The sequence below is a fragment of the Pecten maximus genome, chromosome 1, assembly GCF_902652985.1.
Source record: "Pecten maximus chromosome 1, xPecMax1.1, whole genome shotgun sequence".
Taxonomy (NCBI): Eukaryota; Metazoa; Mollusca; class Bivalvia; order Pectinida; family Pectinidae; genus Pecten; species Pecten maximus.
Window position 1 is genome coordinate 29,766,165 of NC_047015.1, and position 14,611 is coordinate 29,780,775.

The 14,611-nt window shown below is 38.2% G+C and overlaps 2 protein-coding genes across 2 annotated transcripts; both read right to left on the minus strand.

Annotated features, from left to right (window-relative positions):
- Positions 1–2,132: 2,132 nt before the first annotated feature.
- On the minus strand, positions 2,133–2,516 carry LOC117338015. Its single transcript, XM_033899210.1, has one exon. The coding sequence runs from the start codon at positions 2,514–2,516 to the stop codon at positions 2,133–2,135; it is 384 nt and encodes a 127-aa protein (XP_033755101.1).
- Positions 2,517–2,852: 336 nt separating this feature from the next.
- On the minus strand, positions 2,853–3,176 carry LOC117338095. Its single transcript, XM_033899333.1, has one exon. It carries the CDS (start codon positions 3,174–3,176, stop codon positions 2,853–2,855), a length of 324 nt encoding a protein of 107 aa, XP_033755224.1.
- Between the last annotated feature and the right edge of the window lie 11,435 nt (positions 3,177–14,611).

Sequence of the window (14,611 nt, forward strand, 5' to 3'; positions counted from 1 at the left end):
TGTAGTGTGGTATGGTGTTTGTATTGTGGTGAGGTGTGGTGTGGTGTGGTGTAGTGTAATAAAATGTAGTGTAGTGAAGTGTGTTGTGTTGTGGTGTGGTGCTGTGCGGTGCGGTGCGGTGTAGTGAAAGAAAGTGTGGTGTTGTGTTGTATGGTGTGGTGTTGTGGTGTGGTGTGGTGATGTTCGGTGCGGTGTGGTGTGGTGTTTTGTTGCGTGATGTGTGGTTTGGTGTTGTCTGATGTGGTGTGGTATGGTGTTTTGTGGTGTAGTGTTGTGTGGTGTGGTTGTAGTGTTGTGTGGTGTAGTGTTGTGTGGTGTAGTGTTGTGTGGTGTAGTGTTGTGTGGTGTGGTGGTTGTTGGTATGTGTTTGTGGTGTGTGGTGTGTGTGTGTGTGGTGTTGTGTTTGTGTGGTGGGTGGGATGTGGTTGGTGTGGTTGGTGTGGTTGGTGGGTGGGTGTGGTGGGGGTGGTGTGGGTGTTGTGTGTTGTGTGGTGGGTGGTGTGGTGTGTGTGTGGTTGGTGTGGTGGTGTGTGGTGTGGTTTGGTGTGGTGTGGTGTGTGTTGTGTGTGTGGTGTGTTGTGTTGTGTGTGTGGTGTGGTGTTGTGGTGTGTGTGGTGTGTGGTGTGGTGTGTGTGTGTTGTTGTGTGGTGTGGTGGGTGTGGTGTGGTGTTGTGTGTGTGTGTGTGTGGTGTTGTGTGTGGTGTGTGTGTTGTGTGTGTGGTGTTGGGTGTGGTGGGTGTGGTGTGTGGTGGGTGTGGTGGTTGGTGTGTGTGTGTGTGTATTTTGATGGGTGTGTGTTGGTGTGGTGGGGTGGTGGTGTGGATGGGTGTGGTGGGTGTGTGTGGTTGGTGGGTGTGGTGTTGGGTGGGTGGGTGGTGTGGTGTGTGGGGTGGGTGTGGTGGTGTGGTGGTGGTGTGTGGTAGTGTTGTGTGGTGTGGGTGTGGTGTGGTGTGGTGTGGTGTGTGGTGTGGTTGGTGTGTGGTGTATGGTGTGTGTTGTGTGGTGTGGTGTGGTGTGTAGTGGGGTGGTGTGGTGGTGTGTGTGTGGTGTGGTGTTGTGTGGTGTTCTGGTAGTGTTGTGTGGTGTGGTTGTGGTGGTGTGGTGTGGTGTGGTGTGTTTTGGTGTGTTTTGGTGTGTGGTGTGGTGTGGTTTGGTGTGTTGTGGTGTGGTGTGGTGTGGTATGGTGTGTTTTGTGTGGTGTTGTGTGGTGTTGTGTGGTGTTGTTTGGTGTGGTGTGGTGTAGTATGGTGTAGTTTATTATGGTGTAGTGTTTTGTGGTGTGGTGTGGTGTGGCATGGTGTGGTGTGGTGTGGTGTGGTGTGGTGTGGTGTGTTGTAGTGTGGTGTAATGTAGTGTTGTGTGGTGTGGTGTGGTGTGGTGTGGTGTGGTGTGGTGTGGTGTGGTGTGGTGTAATGTAGTGTTGTGTGGTGTTGTGTGGTGTTGTGTGGTGTGGTGTGGTGTGGTGTGGTGTGGTGTGGTGTGGTGTGGTGTGGTGTAGTGTAGTGTGGTGTGGTGTGGTGTGGTGTGGTGTAGTGTAGTATGGTGTAGTGTAGTGTGGTGTAGTGAAGTGAAGTGTGGTGTTGCGTTGCGTGGCCACATACTATTCGGTCATAGCCCATTCCATCATATACCATGCGGTCATAGTCTACTCTATCATATACATGTACCATTCGGTCATAGCCCACTCCATCATATACAGTTCGGTCAAAGCCCACTCCATCATATACAATTCGGTCATAGCCCACTCCATCATATACCATTCGGTCATAGCCAACTCGATCACACACCATTTGGTCATAGCCCACTCCATCATATACAATTCGGTCATTCTATCATTTACCATTCGGCCATAGCCCACTCCATCATATACCTTTCGGTCATAGCCAACTCGATCACACACCATTTGGTCATAGCCCACTCCATCATATACAATTCGGTCATTCTATCATTTACCATTCGGCCATAGCCAACTCCATCATATACCATTCGGTCATAGCCAACTCAATCATATACCATTCGGCCATAGCCCACTCCAGCATATACCATTCGGTCATAGCCCACTCCATGATATACCATTCGGTGATAGCTTACTCGATTATTAACCATTCGGTCATAGCCCATTCCATCATATACTATTCGGTCATAGCCCACTCCATCATATACCATTCGGTCATAGCCCACTCCATCATATACCATTCGGTCATAGCCCACTCCATCATATACCATTCGGTCATAGCCCATTCCATCATATACCATTCGGTCATAACCCATTCCATCATGTACCATTCGGTCATAGCCCACGCCATCTTATACCTTTCGGTCATAGCCCACTCAATCATACACCATTCGGTCATAGCCCACTCCATGATATACCATTCGGTCATGGCCCATTCCATCATATACCATTCGGTCATAGCCAACTCCATCATATACCATTCGGTCATAGCCAACTCAATCATATACCATTCGGCCATAGCCCACTCCATCATATACCATTTGGTCATAGCCCACGCCATCTTATACCTTTCGGTCATAACCCACTCCATGATATACCATTCGGTGATAGCTAACTCGATTATAAACCATTCGGCCATAGCCCACTCAATCATACACAATTCGGTCATAGCCCACTCAATCATACACTATTCGGTCATAGCCCACTCCATGATATACCATTCGGTCATAGCCCACTCGATCACACACCATTTGGTCATAGCCCACTCCATCATATACCATTCGGCCATAGCCCACTCCATCATATACCATTCGGCCATAGCCAACTCAATCATATACCATTCGGCCATAGCCCACTCAATCATACACAATTCGGTCATAGCCCACTCAATCATACACTATTCGGTCATAGCCCACTCCATGATATACCATTCGGTCATAGCCCACTCGATCACACACCATTTGGTCATAGCCCACTCCATCATATACCATTCGGCCATAGCCCACTCCATCATATACCATTCGGCCATAGCCCACTCCATCATACACCATTCGGTCATAGCCCACTCCATCATATACCATTCGGTCATAGCCCACTCCATCATATACCATTCGGTCATAGCCCACTCCATCATATACCATTCGGCCATAGCCCACTCCATCATATACCATTCGGTCATAGCCCACTCCATCATATACCATTCGGTCATAGCCCACGCCATCTTATACCATTCGGTCATAGCCCACGCCATCATATACCATTCGGTCATAGCCCACTCCATCATATACCATTCGGTCATAGCCCACTCCATCATATACCATTCGGCCATAGCCCACTCCATCATATACCATTCGGTCATAGCCCACTCCATCATACACTATTCGGTCATAGCCCTCGCCATCATATACCATTCGGTCATAGCCCACTCCATCATACACTATTCGGTCATAGCCCACGCCATCATATACCATTCGGTCATAGCCCACTCCATCATACACTATTCGGTCATAGCCCACTCCATCATATACCATTCGGTCATAGCCAACTCCATCATATACCATTCGGCCATAGCCAACTCCATCATATACATTGTACCATTCGCGGTCATTACCATGCCATCATAAACTACTCGGTCAAATGTTGGAACTACTGCTTAATGGTCGACAAAAATGAGAACCCACTAAAGCATGAAATCATTGTAATTTAGTTTTGATATGAAATTACGTAAATGATACTGGTGGACGGCCATCAACCGATATGTTTGTTTGTTGTTTGTGCCAGTATAGAATAACCATCCGTTAGCAAACAAAAGCGTTCGGTCCTGTTCAGTCCCAGACGTTTTATTACGGGCCGGAAACATAGCACGTATTATACAAGTATTAAAACTGGAGTATCAATCTGGGATAGCCACATTACTGTTGCAGTAAACGCCCGTTCCCCGCGGTAAATGGCTGTGGTTTGTGTTTTAGTATCACGGACAGGGTACCCATCTTAACCTGTTATGTAAGCACGAACAAATGATCATCTATAAATACGGAAGTTATCAAATTATACAAAGACTAAAACAAAAATGATATAACTCATTTACCCATTTTGATAGCGATTACGATAATATATCAAACCATGGAATCAGCACTGGCCACTCCAGGCTTGCCGTCTACGAGTAAATGCTCCACAACAAAGGAATTATGGTTTCATTGAAACAAATGGCTTCCTTAATGTCACATCTCCTATACCGACTGTACCAGGTCCACTTATAACGATCGGGCTGTGTTTTAGGAGCTTCTCCTGTCCAACTTTCATCTGTTTCCATTTACACTACAGAACTTCGGTTATCGTATATCATTCCTGTTCGTTTTATTGTGATTACAACCAGCAAGATAATAGCTAATTGTACTCTCAACGACCTTGTCGAAAGATTAATGACCTTGAACTATATACAAATCTAACATGTCTGTCTGGTTTATGGTGTTTACGGCTACTCTTCATCATATCATTTCACTTTGAATTCCTTGTTGATATATTAGACCGAGATTATAGAGGAACATTAAATCGCATTATTCCCTTCACAACATCCGTCTGTATTCATTCTTCAACGTGTTCCCGTCTGTATTCATTCTATAACGTGTTCCCGTCTGTATTCATTCTTCAACGTGTTCCCGTCTGTTTACAGTCGAAAATGTGTTCCCGTCCATATTCATACTACAACGTGTTCCCGTCTGTTTACAGTCGAAAATGTGTTCCCGTCTGTATTCATTCTACAACGAGTTCCCGATTGTTTACAGTCGAAAATGTGTTCCAGTTTTAATACAGTCCAAACAGATTTTCCCGTCCGTATTCATTCTACAACGTGTTCCCGTTTGTATTCATTCTACAATGTGTTCTCGTCTGTATACAATCTACAATGTGCTCCCGTGTGTATTCATTCTACAACGTGTTCTTGTCTGTATTCATTCTACAACGTGTTCCCGTCTGTATTCATACTACAACGTGTTCCCGTCTGTATTCATTCTGCAACGTGTTCCCGTTTGTTTACAGTCGAAACTGTGTTCCCGTTTTAATACAGTCCAAACAGATTTTCCCGTCCGTATTCATTCTACAACGTGTTCCCGTCTGTATTCATTCTACAATGTGTTCTCGTCTGTATACAATCTACAATGTGCTCCCGTCTGTATTCATTCTACAACGTGTTCTTGTCTGTATTCATTCTACAAAGTGTTCCCGTCTGTATTCATTCTACAACGTGTTCCCGTCTGTATTCATTCTACAACGTGTTCCCGTCTGTATTCATTCTACAACGTGTTCTCGTCCCTATTCATACTACAACGTGTTCCCGTCTGTATACAATATACAATGTGCTCCCGTCTGTATTCATTCTACAACGTGTTCCCGTCTGTATTCATTCTACAACGTGTTCTCGTCCCTATTCATACTACAACGTGTTCCCGTCTGTATACAATATACAATGTGCTACCGTCTGTATTCATTCTACAACGTGTTCCTGTCTGTATTCATTCTACAACGTGTTCTCGTCCCTATTCATACTACAACGTGTTCCCGTCTGTATACAATATACAATGTGCTCCCGTCTGTATTCATTCTACAACGTGTTCTTGTCTGTATTCATTCTACAACGTGTTCCCGTCTGTATTCATTCTACAACGTGTTCCCGTCTGTATTCATTCTACAACGTGTTCTCGTCCCTATTCATACTACAACGTGTTCCCGTCTGTATTCATTCTGCAACGTGTTCCCGTCTGTATTCATTCTGCAACGTGTTCCCGTCTGTATTCATTCTGCAACGTGTTCCCGTTTGTTTACAGTCGAAACTGTGTTCCCGTTTTAATACAGTCCAAAATATTTTCCCGCCTGTATTCATTCTACAACGTGTTCTCGTCTGTATTCATACTACAACGTGTTCCCGTCTGTATTCATTCTGCAACGTGTTCCCGTTTGTTTACAGTAAAAACTGTGTTCCCGTCCGTATACAATCTACAACGTGTTCTCGTCTGTATTCATACTACAAAGTGTTCTCGTCCCTATTCATACTACAACGTGTTCTCGTCTGTATTCATTCTGCAACGTTTACTGTTTACAGTAAAAACTGTGTTCCTGTTTTAATACAGTCCAAAATATTTTCCCGTTTGTAAACAGTCTACAACGTGTTTCCGTCTGTATTCATTCTACAACGTGTTCCCGTCTGTAAACAATCTAAAACATGTTTTACAGCTGCAATCGTCATTTTACCATCATTATTTCTTGCACAGCGCGTTGCCGTTAGAATATCCACCCATTTCTTTGTTATTTCCACTTCTATTTAAGCATTGAACTGCTTTCAGTTTGAAAGTATAGGCTGATGAATGCCAACTCAACAAAGGCAAATTTAATGAAGCGAGCTCTTCATGTTGAATTTGCCTTTGTCCATTCATCAGCCTATAACTTCCAACTGAAATCAGTGCAATGGTTATATTTACATATAAAAAAAAAGATTTTTAATGATATTTAGATATTGTTTGAATTCGATTACCACTGGTATGTGGTATATATTGGTATTAGGGGACTGCAAATTCCATTGCATGGGTATTATTGCTATATAAAGGCATCTGATTGGTCGAAGTTTAGACATTGGATTTGGATGCAAAATGGTAAATAGGGGAATTCGAATTAAACCACATGGAGGAATTCAATTGGTCAAATTTTAGATGCAAATTCAACCTCGCGGATTTTCTTGCCTTAGAACCACGCTGATGCTTCTTATTGGTCGAAATATTGACATTGAACGATTTTGATGTAAACCAGTCCTCGTGCATGGAACCTCTGAACTCAAGACGGACATCCTCAGCATTTATTTTTATCTGTCTTTCTTGCTCAACCAGAGTTATCTTTTCTAACTACACTTCGTTCTTTCTGTGACGCTCATATAGGTGTCACCCCACTAGTATAACAACGATTTTTAAAGATTGTATCCAGGAGTTTTCCTCCTACTATGAATGAACAAATTATTATCGCCAAAGACGGAACAGCCTTTACAACACCTATCTTTGTTCATCGCCAACTTGACAATTATGACGTCACAATAATATTGATGTCATTACAAAGGTTTCGAAGTTATGGATTCGTAACCTTCAATTGAGCTTGATAAATAGAGAATACATGGTCAGTGTCTTAAAATATAAGCTGTATTTTGGCGAGGGTAAAGAAAGACAAAAGTGGCGAGCCTTGGTGGGCCACTTTTGTCTTTCTGTCCCGAGCCAAAAATACAGCTTATATTTTAAGACACTGATCATGTATTCTATTTATCCTGCAACAGTCCTAAAAATAATCATCAAAAATAATCATTTTGAAGTTAAACGGTTTCAAAAATTAAACAAATATGTTCGCCTTTTTAACGTAGTTTAACTTTGAAGTAGGTCAGTCGAACTGACGCACGTGCTAATGTTCTAAAATACAGCTGTTTTCCGTCACTGCCGTATACAGCAAAAATATCTATGGTGGGTGTACTCCGACAATGCGGTGGCAGTTGCAGGATAAAGTTATATATTGGGCTGCAGTGTAAATGTAAATATAACATAATGTATTAAACATTCGTCCTTCTGGCTGTCTGTATTCTACAATGAGTTGCCATCAAAATGTCCTGATATTCTGGGTTTCGGTTAATATATTAAAACGAAGTCAGTTAATACATGTATTTTTATTCAGTGCATGCATGTATATTATCAAACAGTAAAAACGTAAACTTTTGAAAGCCTAGTAAAAAACAGTGAGAAGTCGGTCAAACAGCAGAGACCATTATATTTTCTATTAAATAACACGCAGCTTTAAAAATGGTTTTGCGCGAAAGCTTGTATTTTCCTTTTTTTTCGTCTATTACCTTTACAAGTTTTCTTACATAAATCGGTGTAAGGGAGGTAACTCGCATTTAATTTCAGCTGGCCATTGTGTACGTGATACAGTAGATTTTTGTGTCTGTAGAATTTTTTTTTTTTTTAAATTTGTTTTATTTTTAAAGACATTTTTAATACATAAATACACAAGAATCACACACACAGACACACATCGATTCCAATATGTATAGTTTGCTATCATCATAGTCATAATATCATCTTCATCGTCATCATAACCTATATTTTTCATCATCATAATCTCATCATCCTACTTAAACATTAAAATCATCATCATAATAATAATCATCATCATACTAATCATCATCATCAACATACTCATCACCATCATCATCATCATAAACATCATAATCATCCTCAAAGTCATCTTCATCATAATCTCATCATCATCATCATAATCATACTAATCATCCTACGAATCATTATCATCATAATCGTCATACTTGATCATAACCATCATAGAATCATCATCATCATCATCATCATCATCATCAGTCATCATCATAATCTCATCATGATATCATCATCATCATAGTCATCATCATCATCATCATCATCATAATCTCATCATCATCATCATAATGATAATAATAAACCTTACATCATCAGCATCATCATCATAATCTCATCATGATATCATCATATATAGATATATATATATATAGTCATCATCATAATCATCATCATCATCATTTTACTCATCATCAAACTAATCATCATATAATCATCATCATCATCATCATACTCATCATCATCATCAATTTAACTACAAGGATAAATACATACAAACCATACATACTCCTATACCTGTATACATATTCTGATAAACATACATCCATCCCACACATACATACATATTCAGTTACCTGGTAGCCTGGTCAATCCTGTCGAGGGCTCGGCTTCTGTGTTGGTCGTGTCTGTAGAAATTTATTTCGTATGACATCATTTAATTACCATTTAACCAAGGTGTGGCAGACATGTTCTAGATAACGTACGGTACAGCTGGTGTCAATCAAACCATCAATCAAACAGGTTATTCATGTGGATACAGACTTTTAAAAACTCAATAGGCACTTAATTACAAAAAAAAAAAAAAAAAAAAAACAAAAATCAAACAAAAACAAAAACAAACAAAAAACGATTTATATCATTTATTAGGATTACTTTGGTTGTGAATAAGAAAATGTTTTTCATTTGTGCGACAATAATCCAACATTGCTAAGAAAACGAAGGAAATCATAAAAAAACCCTCACAAAACAACATGAAAACTATTAGCGGTGTTCATTGTTGCATATATTTTGTTCATTATTATTTTGAGGCCAATCGCACATTAGAGACATTAAGGGCTTAGTGAAAGCTGATTTTAATCAGATTGGCAAATAATTTTCTATACATTACTAGCACTGATAGGAATAATATTTGTGTAAACTTGTACACAAATATATTCTTTGGGTGTTTATTACAATACTATCTCGCAAAGGACTATTCTTACCTGTGCCTTTTTACATCTTTCAAAAGGAGTGTTTGTATTTATTTTTAAATCCGTCTCCCTGTTTTACGTATTTTGACTATTTTGAAATTCCACATTATGATTATTGTGTGTATATATTGAGAAATAGATCTCAGATCTTATCTGAATCAAGCTTGAAATAACATTAAAAAAAGAGCAGCTAGGATTGCCTTGAATTGTGATTTTAATACTATGCAGTTATAGGTATATAGAAGTTAAACTGAGGCTATCTCATCACCCTTCCTTAACTAAGAAAACCCTTTATTACATTTTTACCAGTGAAATATCAAAAATTATTCATTCTATAAAAGTGATATTTTTCACTAGTGAAAAATATCACTTTTGCTGATTTGACCAATCAAATTAATGATTAGAAAATACCAAAATAATTGACCAATCAGAAAGCCCGACATATATGTCAGCACCTGGACAGGGGGAACTACTTTTTTTGTTTATATTAGGCCTAGTTAGCATACGGGGTAGGTTTTTCGTTGATAAAAAATGTAATAAACAGAATATCTAACAGTGTCTTCAGTAAAACTCGTGTGGCTAATATTTTATATCCTCTATTTACTTTAAATTGCCCAAGGAATGTATTCCAGAGTTTAAGTAATGGTTATTCACTACGACTTCCCCATCACTGTCACGAATTATCAATCCACGGTCAATATCTTTGTACAATGTATTATAGATAACGTACAGTAATGTTATGTTACAGTAATGTGACAAGGTCACCTTCAGATAACTGTTAAACATCAGAGTGGGGCGATGTGGGCGTAGGTGAAGTAATTTCAGTATTAACTTAACTTCCGTCTTGCTATCATTTAGGAGACGTCAGGCTTTCTCAGAAAGGTCGTTCGTACTGACAATACAAACATTTTAATTCCGAAAATACCACGATATTTTGATAATGATGGAGGGAATATCTTACACGCCATGGTTCTGTACAGAATGCCAGGCCAGCACTAAAATGAATTTAAATGTTGAAACAGTTTTAAATATATATAATAATAAATCATTTTATTTACGAGTCACACATTTTACGCAATCATTTATAGAACTACATAAAATAATTAACTGGCTCATGGGACACGAATAATTCTTACATCATTATAACATCAATATCAATTAAGTTGAAAATGATTATGCATATATGATATTTAAAAAAAAAGATCGCCTTTTCCTCATCTCTAAAAATATGTATTTTGCTGGATTGATTTTTAAACCATCACATTTCATTAAAAGATATGTTGATTATCGGTTTATGGTTTTAAAATTTTCACATAAATCATTTGTCATATATCGAAAAATAATGCTTTTTCCTCATCTCACTATCTGCTTTAAATCTTAAAATAAAGCGATCTTCAGATTCAACAGCATTTTCGTAAAAGGCCATATTTTCACTTAAGTGGATAGGAATTTCTTAAAACGTCCAGCCTTTATATTGTATAGTATATTTTCCTTTTATCATTAAGCACATTTCCCTTATAATATATAGTACAATGTTCATTTCCTTTATACATGTACATTATGTATCATATAGTACATTTCCCTTATATCATACAGTACATTTCCCTTATATTCTACAGTACATTTCCCTTATATCATATAGTACATTTCCCTTATATTATATAGTACATTTCCCTTATATTGTACATGTACAGTACATTCCCCTTATATTATATAGTACATTTCCCTTATATCATATAGTACATTTCCCTTATATCATATAGTACATTCCCCTTATATCATATAGTACATTTCCCTTATATCATATAGTACATTTCCCTTATATTATATAGTACATTTCCCTAATATTATATAGTACATTTCCCTTATATCATATAGTACATTTCCCTTATATCATATAGTACATTTCCCTTATATCATATAGTATATTCCCTTATATTGTATAGTACATTTCCCTTATATTGTACAGTATATTTCCCTTATATTGTACAGTATATTTCCCTTATATTGTACAGTATATTTCCCTTATATTATATAGTACATTTCCCTTGATATAGTACATTTCCCTTATATTATATAGTAAATTTCTCTTATATTGTACAATACATTTCCTTTGTATCATAAAGTACATTTTCCTTATATCATATAGTACATTTCCCTTATATCATATAGTACATTCCCCTTATATCATATAGTACATTTCCCTTATATCATATAGTACATTTCCCTTATATTATATAGTACATTTCCCTAATATTATATTATATATATGCAAATAATGTCAAAGAGACCTAAACTTGTCCGAATCCTCCAAATAATGTCAAAGAGACCTAAACTTGTCCGAATCCTCCAAATAATGTCAAAGAGACCTAAACTTGTCCGAATCCTCCAAATAATGTCAAAGAGGCCTGAACTGTCAAAATCCTCCAAATAATGTTAAAGAGTCATCCAACTATTCGAATCCACAAGATGGTAATGTTTCAGAGAGGTCTCAACTTGTCCGAATCCTCCAGTTGGCGTTACTAATCTTGTTTTGAGTAAAATTGAAAACAGATTATCTTGACCACAGCTTGGAGCGAACTTATCAAAAGCGTATTAGTTTTGTCCCTCAAGATGGTTGTGTTCCTGACAAAATAGGGTTATTTTGGGAAATGACGTCATACAACGAAAACTTTTGAAAACCTGAAAGTAGGGCTACGCGAAAACATTATTGTTGACAGAGGATTCAGGGTCTTGTCCTCATCACGTCATATGGGTTGGAATCACACATGCCTTCATATTTGCAATCAGGTACTTTTTTGTAAGACACAGCATGACACCAAACCAAACAACAAAGTCAGAAAATGCACAAAAACACGCTGGGTAGAAGAAAGTTACCATGTATGATTCAAAGAGTAGAGAGGTTTTAAAATTCAACTATTTTCCAATGATCTAATTGCAATAATTGAACAGCTTGTTTGAATTACTACTATCTACCTGAATGATATACATAGCCCTATATACAATACATCCCTCATGAAGCAAAAGATCATCAACTAGCAAGCCGGCTCCTCGACGGAGATTTCTTCGATAGAGCTCTCAGTGGACTTGAGTTAAGTCGAAGGGCAAGGTCAGAGTGGAGGAAGTTGTGTTGTATTGAGAGTTTGTTTAGAGCTCGATATCAAATACCTGGGAATCACTACATTTGGTGTTATTCTCTCTGTCAGTCGACATCTTCCATAGTAACCGTGATGATTGGAACAAGCCGTTGAATATCGTATCGACTGGGACATGCAAAACACTGGTATGGAATAAAGTTTCACAGTGTACATCCGATCAACATTATCAAAAGAGTTTTTGTTATTTAAAGATAACACATCGTTAATATACCTCTATGTGAAATCTTCGATGTAATTTGATGATTTCTGGCCACAATTCTTTGGAAAAGAAAGTTTCCGTAACTAAAGAACGAAAACGTCCTTAAGTTTCCTTCGAGAATCTGTAGCATTAAGAATAGAAAATCAAAAGTATAAATGGAAGAAATGTTTTTGACGGAGCTCACGTTGTTGCTTTTGTTTTGTTTTTTGTTTTCAATCCGTCAATCGTTAATTCTGTTTTCTACTTCCGGGGTAAACAGTATTCAGACACGACTGCAACCTTGGCTTAATTTTTACATACAGTATACTTATCAAGAACAACCAAGAAGAATTGAATCCAGTAAATGTAATTTTATTAAATGACGAAAAACTTAGCAGGCATGGCAACCACAATGTCAGTCATGTTGCATAAACATATTTACAATATAAACAATATTTTGATTATATATATAGCCAAAAAGGTGGAGTAGAAAAATACGTCACAGAACTGAAATTCTGTATATCATTTCAGTCCAGATCCACCCCAATTCGTTACCAAGAGAAAGCGTGAGATACTGTCCAATTACCAGATGTACAATTATTCCCACGAATGTAATCAAGCATAGTAGCAAAATGTTCATTTCTTATCAAAACCTTTATATATATAGTCTTGTAGATAAAAAAAAGTTCCAATATGTATACATACCATAAAAATCAACATTTGACGACTAACATACACCCATGTGCAACACACACCATTTGATGATCCAACCACACAACTTGTGCATATACATTTAAGTGAAAGGAAGATTTACATGTAGCATGTTATAACCCTTTCAGGTAATTTTTACAATTATATCATAAGGAATAAGTTAACACTGATTTCACATCTCTCAGGTCTATGAATGGGTCTTTGATTCTATTTAATTGTATTTCTTTAATATTTTTTTCTGTTACCGCTGTTGGGTTATCCCTTACTGATTATGAATTTGGAATGTACTTTTGTGCAGTCCCTTTAAAAACCTATAGAAAAGCCATCATGAAATCCTGACAACAATTCTGCCATTGCATAACTATTATAGCCTTCTTATTCTTTCATTATAAGTTCATGTTTAATTGGAGTTTGGAGTGGGGTTGTCTGAAGGTGTATGCCCTGAACCATGTTTGGCTTTGAAGCATTTGATTTTATTATTGTTTCCAAAACAGACATAACAGATGTGTTTGAATGTACAATGGGATAATGTACATGCAGTCTCGCTATTGTAGATGAAACAGATCTTTTGTCGAAATGGGCATTGTCCAATTTGCTGTTTTTTGGTGGAATGCTGTGATTGGCCATGAAAAGACCTATGATTTGCTGTCTTTGTATAAAATTCATCAATTGGCTCTTGCCAGGGAGGGCGATGAGCTAGTATAAAACGACGAAATGCTTCATCGTATTGACGCCATGCGACATCACCATGATTTGCAGCCATTTTGCGAATAGTCGAAGCATATTAAGGAGGTTTGCTGCCTCCTCTGGCGTCTCCATGATGTTTATTGTAATAAATGTCCATTTGTCTATAGACAGTTGCTGCTTTTGAGTCTATCTTTGATTTCTACTTAATGAACCTGCTGTGATGTTAACTGGCTACTGTATAAGAGAGGAGCAAGAGGTTTTAATCAATAAAGTCCTCCCCCCCCCCCCCCCCCCCCCCCCCCCCCCCCCAATTTTTTTTTTTTTTTTTACTCTCACGGAGACCACCGCACCTAAGGGAATCTCTGCTGACAAATCTATGCGCCCTATTGCTTTTGTGGATGAATAATTAACCATACAATCACCCTTCCTGCCAAACAAATTTTCAAGCAACTCTATTACTGCCTTGAACATATTCTGAGCCCAAATTAGGCACAGCCTGTGAATGGGAAGGTTCTGGACCATAAGCCTGGCCCTGGCCT